Here is a 24,015-nt window from a genome sequence, read left to right on the forward strand (position 1 = left end):
TACCTGTGTTCTCTCAGGACAGCAGGATGTAGTCCTCACATATGGGTGACGTCACTGGATGGAGCCCTATCACAGAAAACCTTTCTGTCAAAGTTTCTAGAAAGCTTTGACTGGCACACTGAGCATGCCCAGCATGCCATGATCCCTGTGTCCACATGGGTCTCCCTTCAGTCTTGTTTGTAGCAAAAAAAAGTGTGAGCGAAAAATAAAATAAAACTCAAGCGGACCCATGGCGGGTGGGTTTCATGAGGACTACATCCTGCTGTCCTGGGAGAACACCTGTTAGAGGTAAGCAACTCTGCTTTCTCCCAGGACAAGCAGGATGGTAGTCCTCACATATGGGTGATTAGCAAGCTACAGGCTGACTCATATTACAACAGGCCAATAGCAGACAACTCGTGCAGCAGGCACAATAATTGGGGTGCTATTGGGAAGGATGAGACAGTCTGAAATCACAGCAGGTGGTTGTGGAAGGAGTTGGGGATTATACTGGAACAAAGTTCTGCAAGACAGATTAGCCAAAGGCAGAGTCTTGACGGACTTCCTCATCTAAGCAGTAGAGGGCTGCGAATGTGTGAAAAGAGCTCCAAGTCGCAGCCTAGCAGATGTCGACAATTGGTGCTGAACGATAGTGTGCTACCGGTGTTGCCATGGCCCTTACAAAATGTGCCTGTACTCACCTCTGGAGAGGAAAGGCCTGCTTCCTCATAGCAGAATTCAATACAGTCTGCTAGCCAGTTGGAGAGAGTTTGTTTACCCACTGGAACTCGCAGCTTGTCTTTGTCAAAGAAGCAAAGAGTTGGGTGGATTGCCTATGGATTGCAGTGCGGTTTAGATAGAATCCAAGTGCACGCTTACCATCCGAGGTGTGCAAAACCCTCTCGCCCTGGTGAGAGAGAGGCTTTGGGAAAAGTGGGTAGACTATAGATTGAGTAAGGGGGGGGACTGTGTCCACCTTAAGAAGAAATTTAGGGTCATGGAGGAACCTAGAGTCGGGTAGGTATGCAACAAGGGCTTGTAACTCACTGACCATTTTAGCAGAGGTGATGGCTACGAGGAAAAGAATATTCCATGTTAGAATTTTAATGTGTTAGGAATGCAAAGGCTCTAACAGGGAAAGCATGAGCCTTATAAGCACTACATTTAGGCCCCATTCCATATCCAGTGATTGTAGAAGAGGCTTAAGTTGTAGAAAACCCATGATAAGCTGACTCATAAGGGTTTGAGCCATTAACAGGGCATCCGCTTCTCCATGGTGGTCTGCTGAGATGGAACTGAGGTGTACCCTTGTGGAGGATGTCTGAGGACCAGAATCCGAAAGGTATCCTAGATACCCTAATAGAGATGGAGTGGGGCAGGAAAAAGGGGCCATTACCTTTTTGTGCACACCATTTGGTAAATCTTGCGCATTTCGAATGGCAAGAATTTTGTGTTGAAGGTTGTCGTGAATGTTGTCGTGAGTCTGTGTTATGAGATTGGCCTGTGGGGCAGTTGAATGGGTTCCTGGATTGATAGGTTGAAAAGTATGGAGAAGCATACTTGTTGAGGCCAGAATGGGGTATGAGAATCATTGAAAACCTGTACTGCTGCAACTTCACGAGAGTTTTGGCTATGAGCGGTATAAGAAGAGACGCCTATAGGAGGCCTCTGTTGCAGGGGCGAGCAAAGGTGCCCATGGCTAACACATTTGAATTACATCACTGAAGGTACTAAGTTTCCCAATACAATATCTCTATACCACATATAATATTTCTTTCACAATTCTATCCTTTATTTATACTTTATTAATACAATATTATTTATCCCAGGACAAGCAGGATGCTAGTTCTCACATATGGGTGACGTCACTGATGGAGCCATATTGCGGAAAACTTTCTGTCAAAGTTTCTAGAAACTTTTGTCTGGCACTCTGAGCCCACTGAGCATGCCCAGCATGCCATGATATTCTCAGCCACAGGGGTCTCCCTTCAGTTTTCGTTTTTTCCACGCTGCTTTTGGCATCGCGGAGCAGGAGCCTGTGTTAGTTTTCTCACACAATTCTGACTAAAAATCAGATTTAAAATTCATAATTTCTCTCCCATATTGGGGTCTCCCTCGTTACCCCTGGCCGGTGAGTAAGATATTCTCATTCGACTCATTCGAGTACATATATTTTCTTCATATTTACATCGGCTATTGACGGTATCAAACGGTATTTACATCGGGTATCGATGGGATTCAAAAGGGTCCCAATTGTAATCGGACCATGACGATTACAGACCCACACCTCGAGTGTGTACTTTGCTTGGGCCAGTCGCATGATGTAACATCTTGCTCAAAATGTGCTGAAATGACCGCTAAAGGTCGAAAGGCGCAACAAGAAAAGATGGAACACCTGTTCCATCTTCAACTTTTACCTCCTCCATCGACATCCACTCAGTCATCTCCAGCTGGAGTTTCAAAACGACTGATCCTTCAAAATGTCGTTCGGAAGGTTCAGGGGACGGTTTATCGCCGACCCTATCCAGGGCATCGACGAAGTCCGCTTCGGAACACCGACCGAAACATCGACATCGCCATCCATCGATTCCGGAATCTCTGCTATTCCCAGAGAAGTCGACCGCCAAGCGGTCTCGCTTGCAGGAAACACAGAGGCCTTCGACACCGAGGCATTCACCTTCTGTTGAGGTGCCATCCATTGAACCTCCACAAGGCCCTGTGGTAGGACCGATAACGCCCCCACCGCCATCAAGTGTAGCTGCTCTGCCTGCAGCAGCTATCACGGAGGAATTGAGCAGATTTATCCGCCAAGCGGTGCTACACGCACTACAGGAGCATCGACCATCAACACAGACGCCGATGCCCTCGCCGACACCATTGTCGATACCGGTGCCCGCACCGATACCAGTGCCTCTACTGGTGCCTCTACCAAAACTGGTACCTATACCAGTGCCTGGACCGACACAGATGTCGCTACCTGGGGCTCCAGGTCAGCCAGAATTGACTTTATTCCAGCTATTAATGGATAGATTCGATGCCATTGTTGGTGCTCTTTCACCGAAATATATCCCAACTAAACCGATCGGGGATGTTCCTCTCGATGATCCTCAGCCAGGGCCTTCAGGACTTTTTCGACCATTGGGATCTTCTCCCATTTCCCCTTCTAGGGGAAGAGCCTTATGACTCATGGGAAGACAAGCATACTGATACTTCCTCAGAAAGCTTCATGTCTGACCCTTCTCCTCTGGAAGGCAGGAAGAAATCTCCACCAGAGGACTTGTCCTTCATGAATTTCATAAAGGACATGGCAGACACAATACCATTCAACTTAGTGTCTGAGGAAGACACGAGACAGCAGACTTTAGAAGTCTTATAGTTCGTAGATCCTCCAAAAGAGGTCCTAGCCATTCCTGTCCACGAGGTGCTTTTGGAGTTGCAACATAGACTCTGGGAACATCCATGTTCGGTTCCACTCATTAATAAAAGAGTGGATACTACCTATCTTGTCCAACATGTTCCTGGTTATCAGAAATCACAGTTGCCACATCAATCTGTTATGGTTGAGTCAGCTCAAAAGAATTCCTCCACTCCACCTGGAAAGGACCATAGATTCCTAGACTCCTTAGGCATAAAAGTATTCCAAGGAGCTATGCTCAATTCAAGGATTGTGTCCTATCAACTTTATATGACGCAATACCAAAGGAATCTATGGAAGCAGATGCAGGAACTTTCCAACTTCCTACCTCAGCAGTACCAGGAGGCAACTCAGGCTATAAATACACAAGGGACTTGAAGCTGGAAAGTATGAAGTCCGGGCCACCTACAACAACTTTGAAACAGCTTCAAGGGTGGTAGCCTCAGGAATAAGTGCGCGTCGCTGGGCATGGTTAAAAGCCTTTGACCTTAGGCCTGAGGTACAAGAAAAGCTGGTGGATCTGCCCTGTGTAGGTGACAACCTTTTTGGGTCGAAAGTTCAGGATGCAGTGGCCCAGCTGAAAGAACACACAGAGACATTGCGCCAACTGTCATCAGTTCCGCAAGGCTGCTCTTCATCACTGCCTCGCCGTCCACCAAGGAAAGAATCTAGAAGACCTTTCTACAGACAGAGACGATACTATCCACCAGCATCCAGGGGTAGATCTTCTTGTCCTCAACAAAGATCTCAACCCAGGTAGCCTAGAACTGCTAGGCCTCAACCGCCACCGCAGACAGGACCAGCTGCAGGTTTTTGAGGCCATCACCAGAAACCAAAGCCATCTCCACAATCCAAAACCGAGCCTGCCAGTAGGAGGCAGTTTCCTCCTCCTACAACCATTGGTTGCAGATAACAACAGACCAATGGATACTCTCAGTAATATCTTGAGGTTACCAACTCAATTTTCTCCCAATCCCAAGAGACTCTCCTCCAAAGCCTCTTTCATTACATGAAGCTCACATAATTCATCTACAAGCAGAATTATCCACCCTTCTGATAGCCAGACCTGTAGAACCGGTGCCCCGGAATCAGCAGGGCAGAGGATTCTACTCCCGCTATTTCCTCATTCCAAAGAAAACCGGAGGCCCATGTCCCATCCTAGACCTCAGAAATCTCAACAAATTTCTAAAGAAAGAAAAGTTCAGGATGGTCTCTCTAGGCACCATGCTTCCACTTCTTCAAACAGGGGATTGGCTTTGTTCTCTGGAACTACAAGACGCTTATGCTCACATTCCAATATTCCCTCCTCATTGCAAGTATCTGCGCTTCCTGGTGGGTCATCAACATTTCCAGTACAAAGTACTACCATTTGGACTTGCCTCAGCTCCCAGAGTATTCACAAAATGCCTGGCAGTAATAGCAGCACATTTACACAAGGAAAGTGTTCACGTTTTCCCCTATCTAGGCGACTGGCTCATCAGAAGTCAATCTCAACCAGGAGCTCTGGCTTCTCTCAGCCGAACAATTACTCTACTTCACTGCATGGGTTTTCTCATCAATTATCAAAAGTCCCATCTCATTCCGACTCACCTGCTTCAATTCATCAGAGCAGAATTGAACACCATCCTCTCAAAGGCCTTTCTACCCGAGGATCGAGCAGAAACACTTTCCCTATTGGCAAACTCGCTACACTCGACGAAACAAGCAACAGCTAGCTCATCAGTTTCTAACTTTACTAGGTCACATGGCCTCCACAGTTCATGTCACTCCTATGGCAAGGTTAGCCATGAGAATAACCCAATGGACTTTATGGTCACAATGGATGTAAGCCATTCAACCACTGTCCTCTCCAATTCAAGTAACCCACCAGCTACGTTCATCTCTACTTTGGTGGGCGAACAAAGACAATTTGCGCAAGGGCCTGCCCTTCCAACAGCCTGTCCCACAGATAACTTTAACTACAGATGCATCCACCTTAGGTTGGGGAGCTCACATAGACAGTCTCCAAACCCAGGGTAATTGGACAAAACTCGAAGCAACATTTCAAATCGATTTCCTGGAACTTTGAGCTCTGCATGCGTTCAAGGACTGCCTTTCACTGAAGACTGTTCTGATTCAAACGGACAATACAGTAGCCATGTGGTACCTGAACAAACAGGGAGGTACGGACTCGTATCTCCTTTGTCAAGAAGCCGCAAAGATTTGGGACTGGGCCTTGAGACATTCCATGTTTCTACGGGCAACTTATCTAGCGGGTATCCACAACGTAGTTGCAGATCGCCTCAGTCGTCAGTTCCAACCACACGAGTGGTCCCTGGATCCCTTAGTAACAACCAGGATATTTCAACGTTGGGACAACTAACAATAGACCTCTTTGCATCACACCTGAATCACAAAGTGGACAAGTTCTGCGCTTTGCACAGGCAGAAACACCAGCCAGCCAAGGATGCCTTTGCTCGTCCTTAGAACTCAGACCTTCTATACGTGTATCCTCCGATACCGCTAATAACCAAAACTCTAGTGAAGCTACAACAGGACAAGGGGTCCATGATACTCATAGCCCATATTGACCTCAACAAGTATGGTTTCCCATACTTCTAGATCTCTCGATCAGAGAACCAGTTCGCCTGGGTGTAGCTCCCAATCTTATAACTCAGGATCAGGTAAGGTTGCGCCATCCCAACCTTCAATCCCTATCCCTGACAGCATGGATGTTGAAAGCTTGATCTTACAACCACTCAATCTTTCAACCAATGTCTAATTGCTTATAGCTTCACGCAAACCTTAAACACGAAAGAATTATTCTTCGAAATGGAAAAGGTTTACTTTGTGGTGCACGAAAAAGAACATTGACCCTTTCTCCTGCCCCATAACTTCTCTACTAGACTATTTATACCATCTTTCAGACTCTGGTCTCCAGACCTCATCTGTCAGAGTACACCTAAGTGCAATCTCGGCTTACCATAATAAGATGGGAGATGCACCAATATCCATACAACCTCTCGTCAGTAGATTTATGAGAGGTTTAACTCATCTTAAACCACCAATTCGGCCACCAGTCACAGAATGGGACCTGAATCTGGACTTAACAAGGCTCATGCGTTCTCCTTTTGAACCCATGACTTCCTCTGATCCTAAATTTCTCACATGGAAGACTATCTTCCTTATAGCCATTACATTGGCTAGAAGGGTGAGTACGTGACAAGCACTTGTCACGTACTCACCCTACACAAAATTCCTATATGACAGAGTGGTTCTCCGTACACATCCAAAATTCCTTCCCAAAGTAGTTACGGAATTCCACTTGAACCAATCCATAGTTTTGCCCACATTCTTTCCAAGGCCTCATTCTCACCAAGGGGAACGCGCCTTACATACCTTGGACTGTAAACGTGCGCTAGCATATTTCTTAGACCGCACTGCAGTCCATAGGAAATCCACTCAACTCTTTGTATCTTTTGATCCAAACAAACCAGGTAATCCAGTGGGCAAACACACTCTCTCCAACTGGCTAGCAGATTGCATAGAATTCTGTTATGAAAAAGCAGGCCTTCCTCTCCAAGGGCGAGGAAAAGGCGCATTCAGTAAGAGCAATGTCAACCTCAGTAGCACACTATCGTTTAGTGCCAGTTCTTGACATATGTAAAGCTGCAACATGGAGTTCTCTTCACACTTTTGCAGCTCATTACTGTTTGGGCAAAGAAGGACGACAAGATTCAGCCTACAGACAATCTGTCTTAAAGAACTTGTTTCCAGTATAACCCCAACTCCTTCTACATCCAACTGACTGTGATTTTCAGCTGCCTCATTTTCACCAACAATACTTCAGTGTTCCTTCACTACAAAATGACTCAGCCTCTAGCTTGCTAATCACCCATATGTGAGGACTAGCATCCTGCTTGTCCTGGGATAAAGCAAAATTGCTTACCTTGTAATAGGTGTTATCTCAGGACAGCAGGATGTAGTCCTCATGAAACCCACCCGCCATCCCGCGGAGTTGGGTCCGATAGGTTTTATTATTTTATTTTTTGCTAAAGCTTATTGCTACATATGAGACTGAAGGGAGACCCCTGTGGCTGAGAATATCATGGCATGCTGGGCATGCTCAATGGGCTCAGAGTGCCAGTCAAAAGTTTCTAGAAACTTTGACAGAACGTTTTCCGCAATAGAGCTCCATCAATGATGTCACCCATATTTGAGGACTACATCCAGCTATCCTGGGATAACACCTATTACAAGGTAAGCAATTTTGCTATGCCACCACATAATCTAAAACCATACCCTTATAACCCCCCCAATAAACTCATACAAACTATATCATTCACACCATTTACACCAATACAAATTCCCTACAATATGGGATCCTATTTGTTTCGCCCTCCTAGAGCTTCCTCAGGGGTTATTACAATAATGAATCACTTGCAGTGTACATAGTCACAAACATATTTATGTATCAACTTTGTTATTATCCATTTGTCTTCTATGTTTTTGTAGACACAACAATCCTTGTGGTGTTAAACCTTCAAGAGTTTTATTGCCGTGCAGTCCGCGCTGATCAAAACAGCTCTTCTTCTCTGCTCATGACCGTACTAATCAAAATGGTTGTTCTACTCCTCTGCTAATGACCACAATCTTCACCCCAATATACATTTTACAAAGAAACATCATTCCATTAATCCTTACTGATTATTGCATTTCTCCTATTCCCCACCCCTTACACATCCCCATATTTTTTTTTACCTATATTGCGTTTCTTCTTATAAACCTCCACCGCTCCTGATTTTTCTTTTCACTCCCCTAGTAGTGCGTCACAAACTGCCAATTTCTTCCAACATACCCAAGTTTACACAATCCTGTAATAAATTGATTTTGCAATAAATATCCAACCATTCTAAAAAAAACCTCGTCTAATATCTACTCGTCTGAGTCTGAATAAAGATCACGATAATTACCTATACGCTGTCCTCCTCCAGAGTCTCCAACTGAATATTTCTTATTTTTCCATTATGGGACAATAAGAAATCACTTTACCCCTCATCACCTTAGGTACAACTTAGATTATAAGCCCTCTGGGGATAGGGAAATACCTACAGTACTTGAATGTAATCCACTTTGAAGTGCTGAAAAAAGTGCAAAAAGCAGAATATAAAAAAATCTAAATATATATAGATATATCTTGAAAGTTAAAATCAACACACAAACATCCGGTCAATGTTGACCTATCTAATCTCTGATACGCTGCTACTCCACCATTTCACACACATTCTCTTGCCAGACATAAAAATACCGTCATCTCGCCATTTTCCAACTATATCTTCAACCACGCAGCGCATGCATATCACCACCCTTTCACCCAACCCGACTTTTTATTATGCGCCACGTAATATGTATGCCTGTGTATGGAGCAGAATCTGTCCACTCTGTGGTTCGATTCGGACGCAAGAGGTTGATGGTTGGTTGACCTCAGCGCTAGAAGATTTTGCTCACTACACATGGATTCAGAGACCACGCGTAGGGATGGAGACACCGATTGAGATGATCTTTTAGTATGTTCAGTACGCCTGTTAGATAAGTGGCCCGGAGATGCATGGAGTATGAGGGCCCAGGCTCAGAACTGTGCGGCTGCCTGGCAGAGTAGATAAGAGCCTGTGCGTCCCTGTTTGTTCGAGTACCACATTGCTGCTATGTTGTCTGTCTGAATCCACAAAGTTTTGTGTGAGAGGCAGTGTTGGAAGGCATAAAGGGCATAACGCATGGCTCGAAGCTCCAGGAAGTTAATCTGAGACTTGTTATGGAGCGGAGTCTATGCATTTTGGGTTTGGAGGGTATTGGTATGAGTTCTCCAACCCAAGTTGGATGCGACCGTGGCCAAGATCATGTGAGGATTTGGTACAGGATCGGTGATATGGAGCAGGGACGAAAGCGGTGGAATGACTTAGAGCCCACTGAAATTTATAATCCACTGAGTTCTTCTCATGGCTAGACTGGCCATAGGAGTGACGAGGGTCATGGAATCATGTGGCCCAGCAATGAAAGATTTGATGGGCCGAGGCTATGTTGCATGCGCGCAGAGATTTGGACAATTTGATAGGATGTCTGTTCGGTTGTTGGGCAGGAAGACCATTGCGACTGTAGTGTTCCCAGATCTGCTCTAGATTTATAGTGAGTCTTAGAGAATTTAGAGCTGCTTGTTTGGATTGACTCCTTATTAGGCAGTCGTCCAGGAAAGGAAACGTATGAATGCTGTTCTTTGTAGATGAATGGCAGTCACTGCTAAGTATTTGGTGAAAAACACAAGTTCTTGAAGCTAGTTCGAATGGCAGAACTTGGTATTGAAAATGTTATTGACTCACTATGAAGCGTATAGAAAGTCCAGAGAATAGAGGCAACCCCTTGTTATAGTAAGGGAAGCATGGTGCTGAGAGACTCCATTCTGAAATTTCCTTTCTGAAGAAATTGATATTTCTGAGGTCCAGGATGGGCGGAGGTCACCTGTTTTCTTTGAAAGTAGGAAATAGCAGGATTAAAAACCTCTGCCTTGTTGTGTCTGGGGAACGGTATCCCGAGCCCTGGTCCTCAGTGGGGTGGACCGTTCTGTTCTCTGGCAAGGTAGAAAAATCCAGGATGCTGCCCGACTGGTGGAGCTGGTGTAATCTGGATACCTGTTGGTCTCACGTGGGAGCAGGAACAGTAAAAGATCCTCCGAGCATCCCTCTTCGCTGGTTTTCTAGCCAAGGAGGGAGGATTTGCAAGAAACATAGAGAGCTATTACAGGGTCTCACGGCAGTCTTACAATTGAGCCACTGTCTGCCGAAGCTTCTGCACGAAGAGATTATCTGTGGTGCATGGCAGATCAGCTAGATTATCTTGGACTTCAGGCCGTAAATCAGAGGCCGTAAGCCAGGTTACCATCTAGTACGGAGTCCTGTTGCTGGCAACGAGAGGATGTTTCGAAGCAATCACTTGTTGCTCGAATTTCATGTGGATGGCAGAGATGTTCCCTTGGTGTTGTGTCAAACATAGCTGTTAAATTGCAATATGTGACACCAATAAATTTAAATCTTTATTTACATTTGTTTTTGTATTTAGTTATGTAAACCGTTTTGATTAAACACTGTTTGTAAAGACGGTATACAAACACTTTTAAATAAATAAATAAAATATGGTTCTTGGAAGATATTATGACCTAGAACCTCCTGAAACTTCTGGTCCTTTTTAGTGACCAGATTGAAAGGGATGGTTTCAGGCACGTCCTTAACTTAGGTCTTGATGGGATCGATACCGAAGCGGGATTAGAGTGCCCCTCGCCCCTTGAGGATCCCGGGATAGGTATAGGGGTCCGTGGAGGCTCAGAAGGATGAGTCTGTGTCACAACATTGCGAACATCGATGGCTCCGGTGTTAGTAGATTCTGGATGGCATCGATGACAGACGAGGATGTCCAGCTCCTCTCTGTAAGCTGGTATAGGTAGCGCAGATACATAGGGCGACAGGCTAGGGTTAATTGGCACTTCCACATGAATCTGTGGTGGTTCCGTGCCCGGCACCGGTGTCGGTGGGGAACGCCTCAGGTGCAGAGGAGCATGGACATTCTTGTACTTGGGCCCGCTTCACAACTGGCTCAATGGACATTGATGCCGGTGCGGTATCAGTGCCAGCACCGAACGTGGAACCTTGTCGGTGCCGGCGACGATGTTTCCTTCTGTGCTCGGCCCAGTCATTCTCCAGGACCGAGGAAGTTGCCACCGATGTCCAGAATGGTGTCGGCAACAGACGGTTACAGTGGCAGTAATGATGTTTCCCTCGGTGCTCGGCCTGGTCATTCTCCAGCACCGAGGAAGATGCCCTCACTGTCTCAGATGGCATTGGTGACAGATGATCACCGTGCCTCTACTGCTCTTGGCATTGTTTGTCATCCAAGGATTACAATGGGCTCTGGTTTAGAACCCGAAGTATAGAGCGGTTTCTTTAGTCAAGGGCATCGATGGCGGCCCGGACGTCCCAAACCCTCTAGCCCCGATGGACCCGGTGGAGGTTTGCAGCAAGGACACTCTAGGTATCGTGGGGCGGACCGAGGGTGAAAAGAAGGCCGCAATTCGGTTGGTAACCCAGGGGAACCATTAGTGAGGTGACACGAACCGACCGAAAAACAGGGCATAGTGCTCACCGAGTGTCGGTGAAATGTACACGAAGGGAGACCCATTTAGGGAAAATTATTTGTGAAGTAAAACTTAGTGTTTCCATGAGGAAAAGTTGTGAGAAAAATCTCACAGAGCTCCTAAACGCGAGGCAAACTGCATCACGGAAAAAAAGAGACTGAAGGGAGACCCCTGTAGACACAGGGTTCATGGCATGCTGGGCGTGCTCAGTGTGCCAGTCAATGCTTTCTAGAAACTTTGACAGAAAAGTTTTCCGTGATAGGGGTCCGTCCAGTGATGTCACCCATATGTGAGGACTACCATCCTGCTTGTCCTGGGAGAACAGTGATCATGGCTTTGCAGTCGGGAGTTTCTGACCTCCTTGGATCTGTCAGAGGTGTACCTGCATATTCCCATCTGGCTCGAGCACCAATGTTTTCCTCTATTCATGGTGTTGGGTCGTCTTCATCAGTTTCGAGCACTACCTTTTGGTCTGTCCACCATGCCCAGAACTTTTTCCAAGGTTATGGTGGTGGTGGCAGCAGAGTTGAGGCAGGATGGGATCCTGGTACACCCATACTTGGTTGACTGGCTGATTCAGGCCAAGTCTTTGGAAGAGAACCGCCTGGTGACACGCAAGGTGATCTCCTTGTTGCAGGAGCTCAATTGGGTGGTGAACCTGGCCAAGAGCAGTCTTCAGCTATCTGTCAGAGTATCTCTGTATTCGGCTCGACATGAAGCAGGGCAGGGTTTTTCTGCCGGAGGGTCGTATTCAGAAGCTGTTGGCGCTGGTGCATCTGTTGATGAACATAATACACTCGAAAGTGTGGTCCCTTGTGCAGGTACTCAGATTGATGCCATGGGTGAGAGCACATATGCATCCTCTTCAGCACTCCCTGCTGTCTCATTGGAGCCCTCAGTCTCAGGACTATTCAATTTGGCTCCACCTGCCGATGGAGGTCTGCTCTTGACTGCAGTGTTGGTTACAAGCGCATCATCTAAGAAAGGAGGTTTCCCTAAAATCACCAGACTGGCTAGTACTCACGACAGATGCAAGCCTCCAGGGTTGGAGAGCTCAGTCGGGAACTGACAGTGCAAGGGCAATGGAGTGCAGAAGTGTCTTATGGAGCTTCAATCTGCTAGAAGTCCAGGCAGTCCAGTTGGCATGCTTGCAGTTCATTGAAAGATTGCAGGGTCGAGCGGTCCGGATAATTTTGGACAATGCAACAATGACCTACATCAATCGGCAGGGAGGAACCAAGAGCCAGCAAGTGTCGCAGGAAATAGACCAACTTATGGAATGGGTAGAAGTACATCTTCAGGACATCTCAGCCTTGCACATTGCAGGAAAAGACAATTTAAGAGCAGATTTTCTCAGCAGGCAGAGTCTGGACCCAGGAGAATGGGTATTGTCATGGAGGCATTTCAGCTATTAGTGGATCACTGGGGCTTTCTGTTTCTGGTCCTGCTGGTGACCTCTCAGAATGTGAATGTTCCTCTATTCTTCAGTTGCAGGAGAGATCTGAAGTCATTGGGTATTGATGCTTTCATGCAGGAATGGCTGGAGGGCAAGTTGTTATATGCCTTTCCCCCCTGACCCATGTTGGGCAGAATGGGTCAGAGGATCGAGAGTCACAGTGGGATGGTGTTCCTGGTGGCAACAGAAAGGCCCAGGAGACCATGGTACGCAGATCTGCGAAGGCTGTTTGAGATCCCCCTCTGGTTTCCAGCACATAGGCATCTGCTACGGAAGAAGCCTGTTCTTCGTGGAAATCCAACTCAATTTTGTCTTACAATATGGTCCTGAGAGGGCTCGCTTGCTGAAGCTTGGATATTCTTCTGCGGTGATTGCCACTTTGTTACAGGCAAGAATGTTTTCCATTTTCTTAGCGCTGGTTTGGTGATTGTTTGAGGCTTGGTGTGAAGATCGGTGGGGGGTTCTTCCCCGTCGATAGCAGGGATGAATTAGCCATGCTGTCCTGGGATCTGTCAATCAGGTCCGGAAGGCAGAGCTTGATAAAGCAGAGGATGGTTTTTGTTTCCTCTGCGGCTGCGCGTGGGTTCCCGCGCAGGAAGTACAGATTCTCCTCAGTCTGTTCTTTCCGCGCGCGGGATCGCACGCGGAGCTGACATTCTCCTCAATGTCAAAATCAGGGTTCAAACGCTGCCGCTGTGGTAAGGTGATGTCTGCCACGAACGGTCATGACCGATGTTACCGTTGCCTCGGCGGTAGCCACGATGTACCCAATTGCGAATTTTGCGCAAAAATGTCCCCGAGGGCCAAACGCCAAAGGGCATACCGTCTGCAAGAGCTGTTAAGCACCTCTGATCCCTCGGAAGTTCACTCTTCACCGGGCCCAGTGAAGCAATTGAAATACTCGATGCCACGAACGGTGTCTTCAGACTCCTCACGCCCAAAGGAAAAGCAGGTACAAGGGAAACAGGGCTCTGTACTTCCCGACCGCAGAGGGGCGTCAAGCAATTCCAGTTAGGATTCGCAATGAGGCCTATCGCATAGGAAGGATCGAGCGCCAACAAAAAGACACAAAATGGCGCCAGAGACCTCTGAGTGCGCGCCTGCGCCAACAACGGCGCCGTTACCAATGGCGCGGTCACAGGAGGTGCCGAAACAACATAAGAGTACGGCGCCATACCCAAGGGCGCCAGTACCAGAGCGCTGCACGGCGCCGGAATCGACGCACCATTCGAAATCGAAATCTCGCCACACGGCGCAGAAGCGCAAGACGGCGCCAGAGACAGCTTCTCATACGGCGCGGGAACCACCGCTCTTTGCGCCAGATCCAAAAACCTCAATAACGGCGCTGCAATCATCGGCGCCAGGAGGGATGCCAGAGCCATCGGCGCCGAGGACGGCGCCGAAATCATTCGACAAGACGCGAAAACCACCAAAAGTGACCACCGCGCCACAGTCACATCCACTTTCCATGGGGCGACCAGATACAGAATCGCCCAGATCGTCCTCCAAACATAAGTTAGCATCAGCAAGGAATCTAACACGCCCGGAGGGGGCTTTCATAACGGAGCACACTGGCAAAAGGCCAGAGCTCTACTCCTTATTGGGCACTAAGCATCACGGCGAACATGTACATAAATGTAGACGAAGGTCTTCTTCAGTGGACTCCCCAGATCGGAGGTCACCCTCCACTCATCAGGAGCGGGAAGCACCTCACAAATTGTCTGCCCCAAAAACAAAACACGACAGGCATACAGGTAGATCTCAGCATAGACGAAGAGATCGGGTAGATGTCAGCCCTTCAACCTCGAGATCATCCTGGATCTCCCATTCAAGAAATTCACAATCACCTATTTACCTGACATCCTCGCAGGCATCTTCACCATCTAAACGATCCAGCTCAACTAGAGACCCTAACGAACCTGCTGAGAAGCAACAAAAGTCGGCTATGCCACAGGCCACCAAGGATGCCTTTTGGCAACTATCACAGTCGTTAGCGGGGTTTTATAGTACCTTAGGAGCATCATTCACACTGGGTAAAGAACCCACGAATGCAGACACAAAACAGAAAGCTTCACCGCCTAGGGCTGACACAGGAGACACACCAGCCTCTCCTGACGGAATAACTCCACAGCCCTCTCCAACGCACTCGAACTCACCGGAACCCTATCAGTTTCAATCCGAGTCCCCCTCTTCGTCCACGGGGTAATCCCTCCGATGTCCCGGAAGGTCAACAGGAACCATATTCTCCACCAGAGGACCTGTCATATCCTCGCTTTTTAGAGAAGATGGGTAACATCCTCCAATTACAAATTCAGAAGGAACCTGACCCCAGAGCGGAAACCCTAGGCCTGTTAAAAAAAAAAAAAAATTGATGTGCCGGGAGAACCTACCACACTTCCTCCACATGATCTCCTTCATCGACGACTCCTGAAATCTTGGGAGACACCCCAATCAGTACAGGCGGTTTCCAGGAAATCAGATCTCAAGTTTCGTATCAAGAAGGACATTCCTTATACCCTCTCCCAACTACCACACGAATCCGTAGTCGTAGAGTCCGCTATGCAGAGATTTCGGAAACAGAAACTCCATGCCACCTATCCTCCCAACAAGGATCATAAATACTTGGATGAAATGGGTAGGAAAATTTACCAAAACGCGATGCTTACTACACGTATCATGCATCACCAATTTTACATGGTACAGTACTTGTACGAGTGTATACAGGCCACAAAGGGCTTACTTTCCACAACAAGGGAGCAAATGCCCCAAACATTACACGATATGGAGGAATGTTCACAACATCTACTCAGATCAGTATATGAGGGAATGGAGACTTCCTCAAGGGCTTCGGCGACAGCAATAGCGGCGCGGAAGACAGCGTGGCTCCGCTCCAGCTCTATTAGAGATGATGTACATGAGAAGCTAGCCAATCTCCCTTGCACAGGAGAACACCTATTTGGCACAAAATTACAAGAGACGGTAGGAAAGCTTAAGGAAGAGGCACTGGCGGTACAATCGTTACAGTCCCACCAGACTTACCAAGCCCCCAAACGCTTCTACCCATACCCTCGCAAGTCGTCATATGGGCGTCGACCTTACCGAGCTTATCAAGGATACCACCCTCAACCTTATCCAACCTACCAAAGACAACAGAGTCACCAGCAACCATCCCAACTTCCACGTAGAGGCAAACCACGTGCGCAACGCCAGCAGAGCCAACAGCAACCGGCGGCAGCCAAGCCGGCTCAATCTTTTTGAATCTGAAGCCACCACCACATCCATCACCACCGCCAGGGAGAATCCAGTCTTGTCTGCACATGTGGGAACACATAACATCAGATCAGTGGGTTCTGGACATTGTACACCAGGGGTATCGTCTACATTTCCAATCAAAACCAAACCTGCCACAATTCACTTATCCAAGACGGGTGAAAACGCAACCACAGCTACAACAGGAGATTTTCCACCTTTGTCAAGCAAAGGCCATAGCACTCCTTCCCAAAACCTGTCACAATCAAGGTTTCTACTCCCCCCTACTTCCTGATTCCCAAGAAATCAGGAGGCCTGCGTCCTATCCTGGATCTACGGGAACTCAACAAATTCCTGGTGAAGGAGAAATTCAAAATGGTATCCCTGAAGTCAATCCTTTCACTCTTACAACCCAACGACTGGATGTGTTCCATCGATCTGAAGGATGCATACACTCACATTCCAATGCACCCCTCTTCCTGGCGTTACCTATGCTTCCACTACAAGCACAAACATTACCAATACAGAGTACTCCCCTTTGGGTTATCAGCTGCACCCAGAGTGTTCACCAAGTGCATGGTAGTGGTGGTGGCTCACCTCAGACAACAGGGAATGACAATTTTCCCCTATTTGGACGATTGGCTAGTAGTAGCTCCGACCCGGGAGCTACTCAACTCTCATCTGCATCGCATCCTACAATGCTTGCAACAATTGGGGTTGATAGTCAACTTCCAAAAATCTCATCTACAACCAGCGCAACAACTCCAATTTATAGGAGTTGGACAATTTATTGTCGTTTGAGTCCCCTCCAATTTGAGGGGACTCAAACGACAGTGGAAACAGCACTCGCACCCTCTCTCTCAATCAATCACCCTTACCAGGGAAATGAAAAGAGACATCTCTTGGTGGCTCCTTCCATCCACCCTAGTGAAAGGGGCTCTATTTCGCCAGCCCATACACAACACAGTCCTAACGACAGACGCTTCCCGAAAAGGTTGGGGAGCACATCTAGAGGTATACGAAACGCAGGGCCTATGGATGTTAGCAGAACAATCCCTACAGATCAACCTGCTGGAACTTCGAGCCATTCGCTTGGCTTTGCAAGCATTCCAGACATTCTTGCGTGGCCGCAGACTCATGGTATATACAGACAATCAAGTGGCAATGTTCTATATCAACAAACAGGGGGGCTCAGACTCCTGGACCCTGTGCAAGGAAACATTACAGATTTTTCACCTAGCTCATCAACAGAGCATACATCTTCAAGTGACTTATCTTCCCGGTATAGCAAATACAAGAGCGGACAGATTAAGTCGCATATTTCATCCCCACGAGTGGACCCTCAATGCGGAAGTAACACTCCAAATATTCAACAAATGGGGAACTCCGACAATAGACCTTTTTGCTACGGAACACAACACGCAACTTCCCAGGTTTTGTTCCATCCATCCAAGCAAACTCAGAATAGCGCAAGATGCGTTTCTGATTCCGTGGTCAACAGGCCTACTCTATGCCTTTCCACCAATTCCCCTCATCACCAGGACCATACAAAAATGCATAGGGGACAGAGCGCAAATGATACTCATCGCCCCGGCCTGGCCGCGCCAACCATGGTACAGTTACCTCCTTCGCCTCTCAAGGGACGATCCGATCCGGCTCCCGAATGGTTCGGACCTTCTGCTTCAGGATCAGGGGACCCTGCTCCATCCGCTACACTCCTCCCTCCACTTGACAGCCTGGAGACTGACAGGTGGTTACTAATGCAACAAGAGGTATCCCATAGAGCACAACTCATACTTCTAGAGTCCAGGAAACCCTCCACTAGACTGAATTACAGTTACAAATGGAAAAGATATACCACCTGGTGTACATCACATCGTATATCTCCTGTGGATTGCACACCACAACAATTGCTAGACTATCTGCATACCCTTTACGAAAAAGGCTTAGCCACAGCATCTATTCGTGTCCATTTGAGCGCTATTGCGGCCTACCATAGACCTTTTAATAATGTCACAATAGCAGCTCATCCCCTTCTCGCTCAATTCCTCAAGGGCATACTACACATTAGACCACCTTCCAAGAAACCGGCGGTTCCGTGGAACATCAACATAGTATTGGAGCAACTGATGCATTCCCCATTCGAACCCATGGAATCAGCACACTTAAAATACCTAACCTGGAAAGTGGTATTTCTCGTCGCAGTCACTTCAGCGAGGCGTGTCAGCAAACTACAAGCATTAGTTCACTATGAACCATACCTACAGTTCTTCATCAAAAGGTAGTACTGAGAACGCATCCCTCCTTTCTGCCAAAGGTCATTTCGCAGTTTCATATTAATCAAACTATTGACCTACCAACCTTTTTTCCAAAGCCACATGCCAATGAACGCGAGGCATTATTACACACCCTGGATTGTAAAAGAGCATTAGCTTATTACAGAAATAGGACTGCTGCTTCATCACGTCCATCACAACTATTTCTTTCCTTTGACCCTAAAGGGCCAGGTCTTCCGGTCACGAAACGGACCATATCAAGCTGGATAATACAATGCATCCAATTCTGCTATAACAAACAGAACGTACCACTGCTTCAAAAGCCAAAAGCACACCAGGTTCGTGCCCTATCCACCACCTGGGCACACCTCAGACATATTCAACCTATAGATATATGCAAAGCGGCAACATGGACTTCCCTGCACACTTTCACAGCACATTACTGCTTAGATCAACAAGCTTCGGCGGATACACAGCTAGGTCAAACAATCCTACAATCCGCAACTGCTCACACCAAGTGATTGCCACAACCTGGTTCACGTTTCACGAACAGAATAGATAGAATGTGATGGGGAGCTGGTGACTCCCAGGACAGCATGGCTAATTCATCCCTGCTATTGACGGGAAAAAACAAGTTTGCTTACCGTAAACGTTGTTTCCGTAGATAGCAGGATGAATTAGCCATGCTGACCCACCCTCCTCCCTGGCAATCACCAATCATTCGATCTACCACTGCTTAATCACAGACTGAGGAGAATCTGTACTTCCTGTGCGGGAACCCACGCGCAGCCGCAGAGGAAACACAAACCATCCTCTGCTTTATCAAGCTCCGCCTTCCGGACCTGATTGACAGATCCCAGGACAGCATGGCTAATTCATCCTGCTATCTACGGAAACAATGTTTACGGTAAGCAAACTTGTTTTTCCTCGTTCAGTTAAGATCCCGATCATTTTGGAAATTTTGCAGAATGGATTGAATAAAGGGTTGGCCCTTAATTCCTTAAAGGTGCAGGTAGTAGCTCTTGCCTGTTTCAGGGGTCAGGTGAATGGTGAATCCTTTATGGCTCATCCAGATGTGGCCCGTTCCTTTTAGAAAGGAGTGAAAAATCTTCATCCTCTCTTGCGGTTACTGGTGCCCTTGAGTCTTAATCTGGTTTTGGATTTTTTAACTTGCCCTACGTTTGAACCGATGTGTAGCCTCTCCTTGCGGTTATTGATCTTGAAAACTGTGTCTTTGTGGCATTTTTATCGGCACATAGAATATCCAAGCTCAGGCCTTATTTTGCCGGGAGCCATTCTTCCAAGTGACTCCAGGGGCGATTCACTTTTGGCGATTGGCAAAAGTGGTCTCAGATTTTCACAAGAATCGGTTCATTTCCCCTTCCCTCTCTGGATAGGGAAAGAGATACGGAGGTATATCACCTGTTGGAGCCCTTTGATGTCAAGAGACATATCGTGGGGGATCTGGAGGTTTCTAAACCTATCAGGAAGATGGATCACCTGTTTGTCCTCCACGGTGGAGGTAAACAGGGCGAGCCAGCTTTGCAGGCTACAATAGCTCACTGGATTAAGGAGGTAGTCATGGCCGCATATGTGGATGCTGAAAAGCCATTACCTACTCAAGTTAGGGCTCGTTCCACTAGGGCTCAGGCAGTGTCATGAGCGGAAGTTAGATTGTCGTCTCCTGTCGACATTTGCCGAGCTGCAACGTGGTTCTCCCTGCACACCTTTTCCAGGTTTTATCGTCTGGATGTGCAGGCCTGGGAGGATGCAGCCTTTGCAAGTGTGGTTTTGACAGAACAGCAGGCAGCCTCCTACCCTATTTGGGAGTAGTTTGGGTACATCCCACGGGTTCCAAATTCATCTGTCTGGACACAAAGAAACAAGAAATTACTATTTACCTGATAATTTCCTTTTCTTTAGACCAGATGGATGAATTCAGCTTCCCGCCCTTGGCTGCAGAATGATTGTGCTAAGGTCCTCCTGTGTGGCTACATGTTCCAGGAGTTACTGGTAAGTGTTAGTCCAGTCCCTAGACTAGTGGTGGCCTTTGTCTGAGCTCAGTGTTTCCTTTTGGCTGAGTACTGAAATGGTTATTTGTTATTAATCAAGTTTTTTGCTAGTCTGTCCACAGTTGGCTTTTGAAGGTAATACTAGCAGGCTGATGTCACTGCAGGAGTATATATACTGTGATGTAAGCTTTGCTCCATCTCCATCGTCTAGTAAAGGTGCATAATCCACTGGTTCTGAATTCTTCTATCTGGTCTAAAGAAAAGGAAATTATCAGGTAAGTAGAAGCTTCTCATTTTATTTATTTGGAGAAAGGGTGTTGCCATTACACCAACCATAGCAGCTAAACTCATCTGTTATCCATTAGAAGTCGCACATTCATGGTTCATGTTTATTTCACTTTTGTCCATTCAGAGAGAGAGAGAATTGGCAGCTGTACTCCAATGAAACCATCTTTTAACCTTGCCGCAGTTGTTGCAGAAACAATCGGACTTGCTGTTCAGGAAGAGTCTGTAAGTGCCTTTTTTCCCTCTTTTGAATTTGTATATTTGTAAAAAGTGCCAGATTGACATCTCTGGAAATCAAACTTAACCTTAGAGCATCTACTGCACAGGCAGCAACAGTGCAAACTTCCCTGATACTGTCCTGCCTCAACCTTGCTCTGGAGGAAACACCTCTGTGGGTCGCTTCATGAGATGCTTATTACAGCTTAAGCCTCCTCTACGGCCAGCGGACCTCAATGTCGTACTCAATGCACACTCCTTTTGAGCCCTTCCACTCCTGCGAATTCAGATACCTTACATGGAAAGTTCTTTTCCTAGTAGCCATCATGTCTGCTTGCAGGGTAAACGAGTTACAGGCCCTTGTGACCTACTCACCCTACACAAAGTTCCTCCATGATTGGGTGATTCTTCGCACTCACCCTAAATTCCTTCCTAAGGTGATAACTGATTTCCATTTAAATCAGTCCATAGTCTTGCCCATTTTCTTTCCAAGGCCTCACGCTCACCCAGGTGAGCGAGCTCTGCACACCTTGGACTGTAAGTGTGCTCTTGCGTTTTATTTAGACTGCACTACAGCCCACAGGAAGTCCACCCAACTCTTTGTCTCTTTTGATGAAAACAAACTTGGGAATGTGGTGGGCAAGCAAACACTGTCAAACTGGTTGGCAGGCTGCATTGCAGGCCTTCCACTACAGAGACGAGTGAAGGCACACTCAGTCAGAGCAATGGCAACGGTAGTAGCACACTACCGTTCAGTACCGATTGCTGACCATCTGCAGGGCTGCGACATGGGGCTCTCTCCACACCTTCACAGCTCACTACTGCCTGGACAAGGCTGGGCGAAAGAATTCCATCTTTGGCCAGTCTGTCCTATGAAATTTGTTCCTAGTGTAGGAACCCAACTCGTCCTACCTCGACCCACTGTGAATTTCAGGCTGCCTCATCCCTGCAACAGCACCCCAGTTGTTGTGCCTGTTGCACATGTTCGGTGCTGGTTGGCCTCATACGTAAGACTCAGCCTGTAACTTGCTATTCACCCATATGTGAGGACTACCATCCTGCATGTCCTGGGAGAAAGCAGAGTTGCTTACCTGTAACAAGTGTTCTCCCAGGACAGCAAGATGTTAGTCCTCACGAAACCCGCCTGCCACCCCGCAAAGTTAGGTTCACTTACGTTTTATTTTATTTTTCGCTCGTATTTTTGCTACAAATGTGACTGCTGGGCATGCTGGCCCACTGAGCATGCTGGGCATGCTCAGTGTGCCAGTCAAAGTTCTAGAAACTTTGACAAAAATGTTCCGTGACAGGGCTCTATCTGATGATGTCACCCATATGTGAGGACTAACATCCTGCTGTCCTGGGAGAACATCTGTTACAGGTAAGCAACTCTGCTGTGCCAAACGTTCTATTTCAGCTAACACTATTGAAACCAATTATAAGCTTATATATAGATGGTATTTATCACCAGCTAAACTAAGTAAGATTTTTCCAACTCGAGATAACTGTTGGAGACAATGAAATATGTAAGGTATGTTCTTCCATGTATGGTGGTCATGCCCCAAGATTGTTCTTTTTTGGAGGTGGATAGAAAGCATGCTCTCTCAAGTATCCAAGTTTAACATTCCTTTTCTTTCCGATTTTTACCTTCTCTCGGCTTATCCACAATCTTGGCCGCCCGCTGATAGTATATAATTTATTAATATCTTATGTGTGGCTAGGCGGAAAGAAGCTCCTCCTGCTGAAACCACATTTCCGAAATGAATCTGGGCAGTTCATTATTGGCTTTATTTAACTGCTGTTAAGAGATGCTGTAGCTTTCCACACCAAATCTGGGAACCTTTCTTAAGATGGTATCAAAAATTATAGTGTCCCCAAGCCTTAAAGAAGAAGTGATTTTAAGATTTCCTTACTGTAATTCTAAATACCATTTAGCTCTGCTGATTGTAATTAAAAGCAAGTGGTGAAGTATTAGCTGACCTGAGGGAGTATGGAGTTATAGGACTCTTTTTCTATAGCCATAGTGTTACTAGACTGGAGTGGGAGGTGGGAGGGGTTGGTAGTCATGGGGGTGGGGGGAATCTCTTTGGCTGACATTCTGTGGATGTTTGTATGAGTCTGTGTTATATAAGATAGCGATGCTTCGCTCTGTTTGTATCTCTTTTTTTGCCAATGAGAATAAAATTTAAATATATTTAAAAAAAAAAAAAGTCTCAGCAAGAGTGTAATTAAATCAAAAATTTCATGTTGGAGATCCAAAGTCTGATTGTGGGACAGATATTGATAAAAATGAATATCATTAAGCTGACCATACATCTGTTTCATAGTCCTGTCGGTTCAACACTACTATCTTGCCTCCTTTATCGGCAGGTTTAATAATCAAATGTGAGGCAGATCAAAGTTCTCTTAATGCGATAATTTCTGAATGGGTCAAATTATAAAACTGCCTGGGCGTGTTTGTTGTGGTCAATGTGCGTATGTCTTGAGTTACAAGCTGGTGAGAAATCTTAATTGCGGCATCTTATGCCCCTCATGGAATTCACGTAGATGGATTTGACAAAAAAGAGATATCACATCCAGATGGTTGAGTAGCAAAAAGAAAAAAAAATGTCAAAGCCTTAATGTATGATTTCCTAGCATGTAGACAGATGGACTCAGGACCAGTGGGTTTATGCTCCTCAGCCAGTAGATGGAGACAGAGCAAGCTGACATCACAGTATATGTGACCCCAGCCTGACAATATTCTCTTCAAAAACAACTGTGGACAGACTAGCAAAAAACTTGATTTAAAACATGAGTAAAAACAGATAACCAGAACTGTACTCAACCAATCATAAACACTGAACTCAAATAAGATTCTAGGTACCCCAAGCTAGGAGCTGGATGAACACTTACCTGTAATCCCTTGGGATCCAGAACCCCACAGGAGGACTATTGATCACGCATGGGGCAGCCAAGGGCGGGAAGCTGAT

At 46.6% G+C, this 24,015-nt stretch overlaps 1 protein-coding gene across 7 annotated transcripts in view; it reads left to right on the forward strand.

The window, feature by feature from the left end:
- RBBP8 (RB binding protein 8, endonuclease) overlaps positions 1-24,015 on the forward strand; it is a 379,857-nt gene that overhangs the window by 171,029 nt on the left and 184,813 nt on the right. For all 7 annotated transcript variants that reach the window (XR_003854777.1, XM_029591118.1, XM_029591123.1 and 4 more), the window contains one exon: positions 20,958-21,055. Coding sequence is in view for 6 of the 7 variants with exons in the window: in XM_029591118.1 (XP_029446978.1) it covers positions 20,958-21,055 (98 nt within the window). In the remaining variant the exon portion in view is untranslated. The remainder of the gene's footprint in view (positions 1-20,957; positions 21,056-24,015) is intronic.

Source organism: Rhinatrema bivittatum, chromosome 2 (genome assembly GCF_901001135.1).
Source record: "Rhinatrema bivittatum chromosome 2, aRhiBiv1.1, whole genome shotgun sequence".
NCBI classification, from domain to species: Eukaryota; Metazoa; Chordata; class Amphibia; order Gymnophiona; family Rhinatrematidae; genus Rhinatrema; species Rhinatrema bivittatum.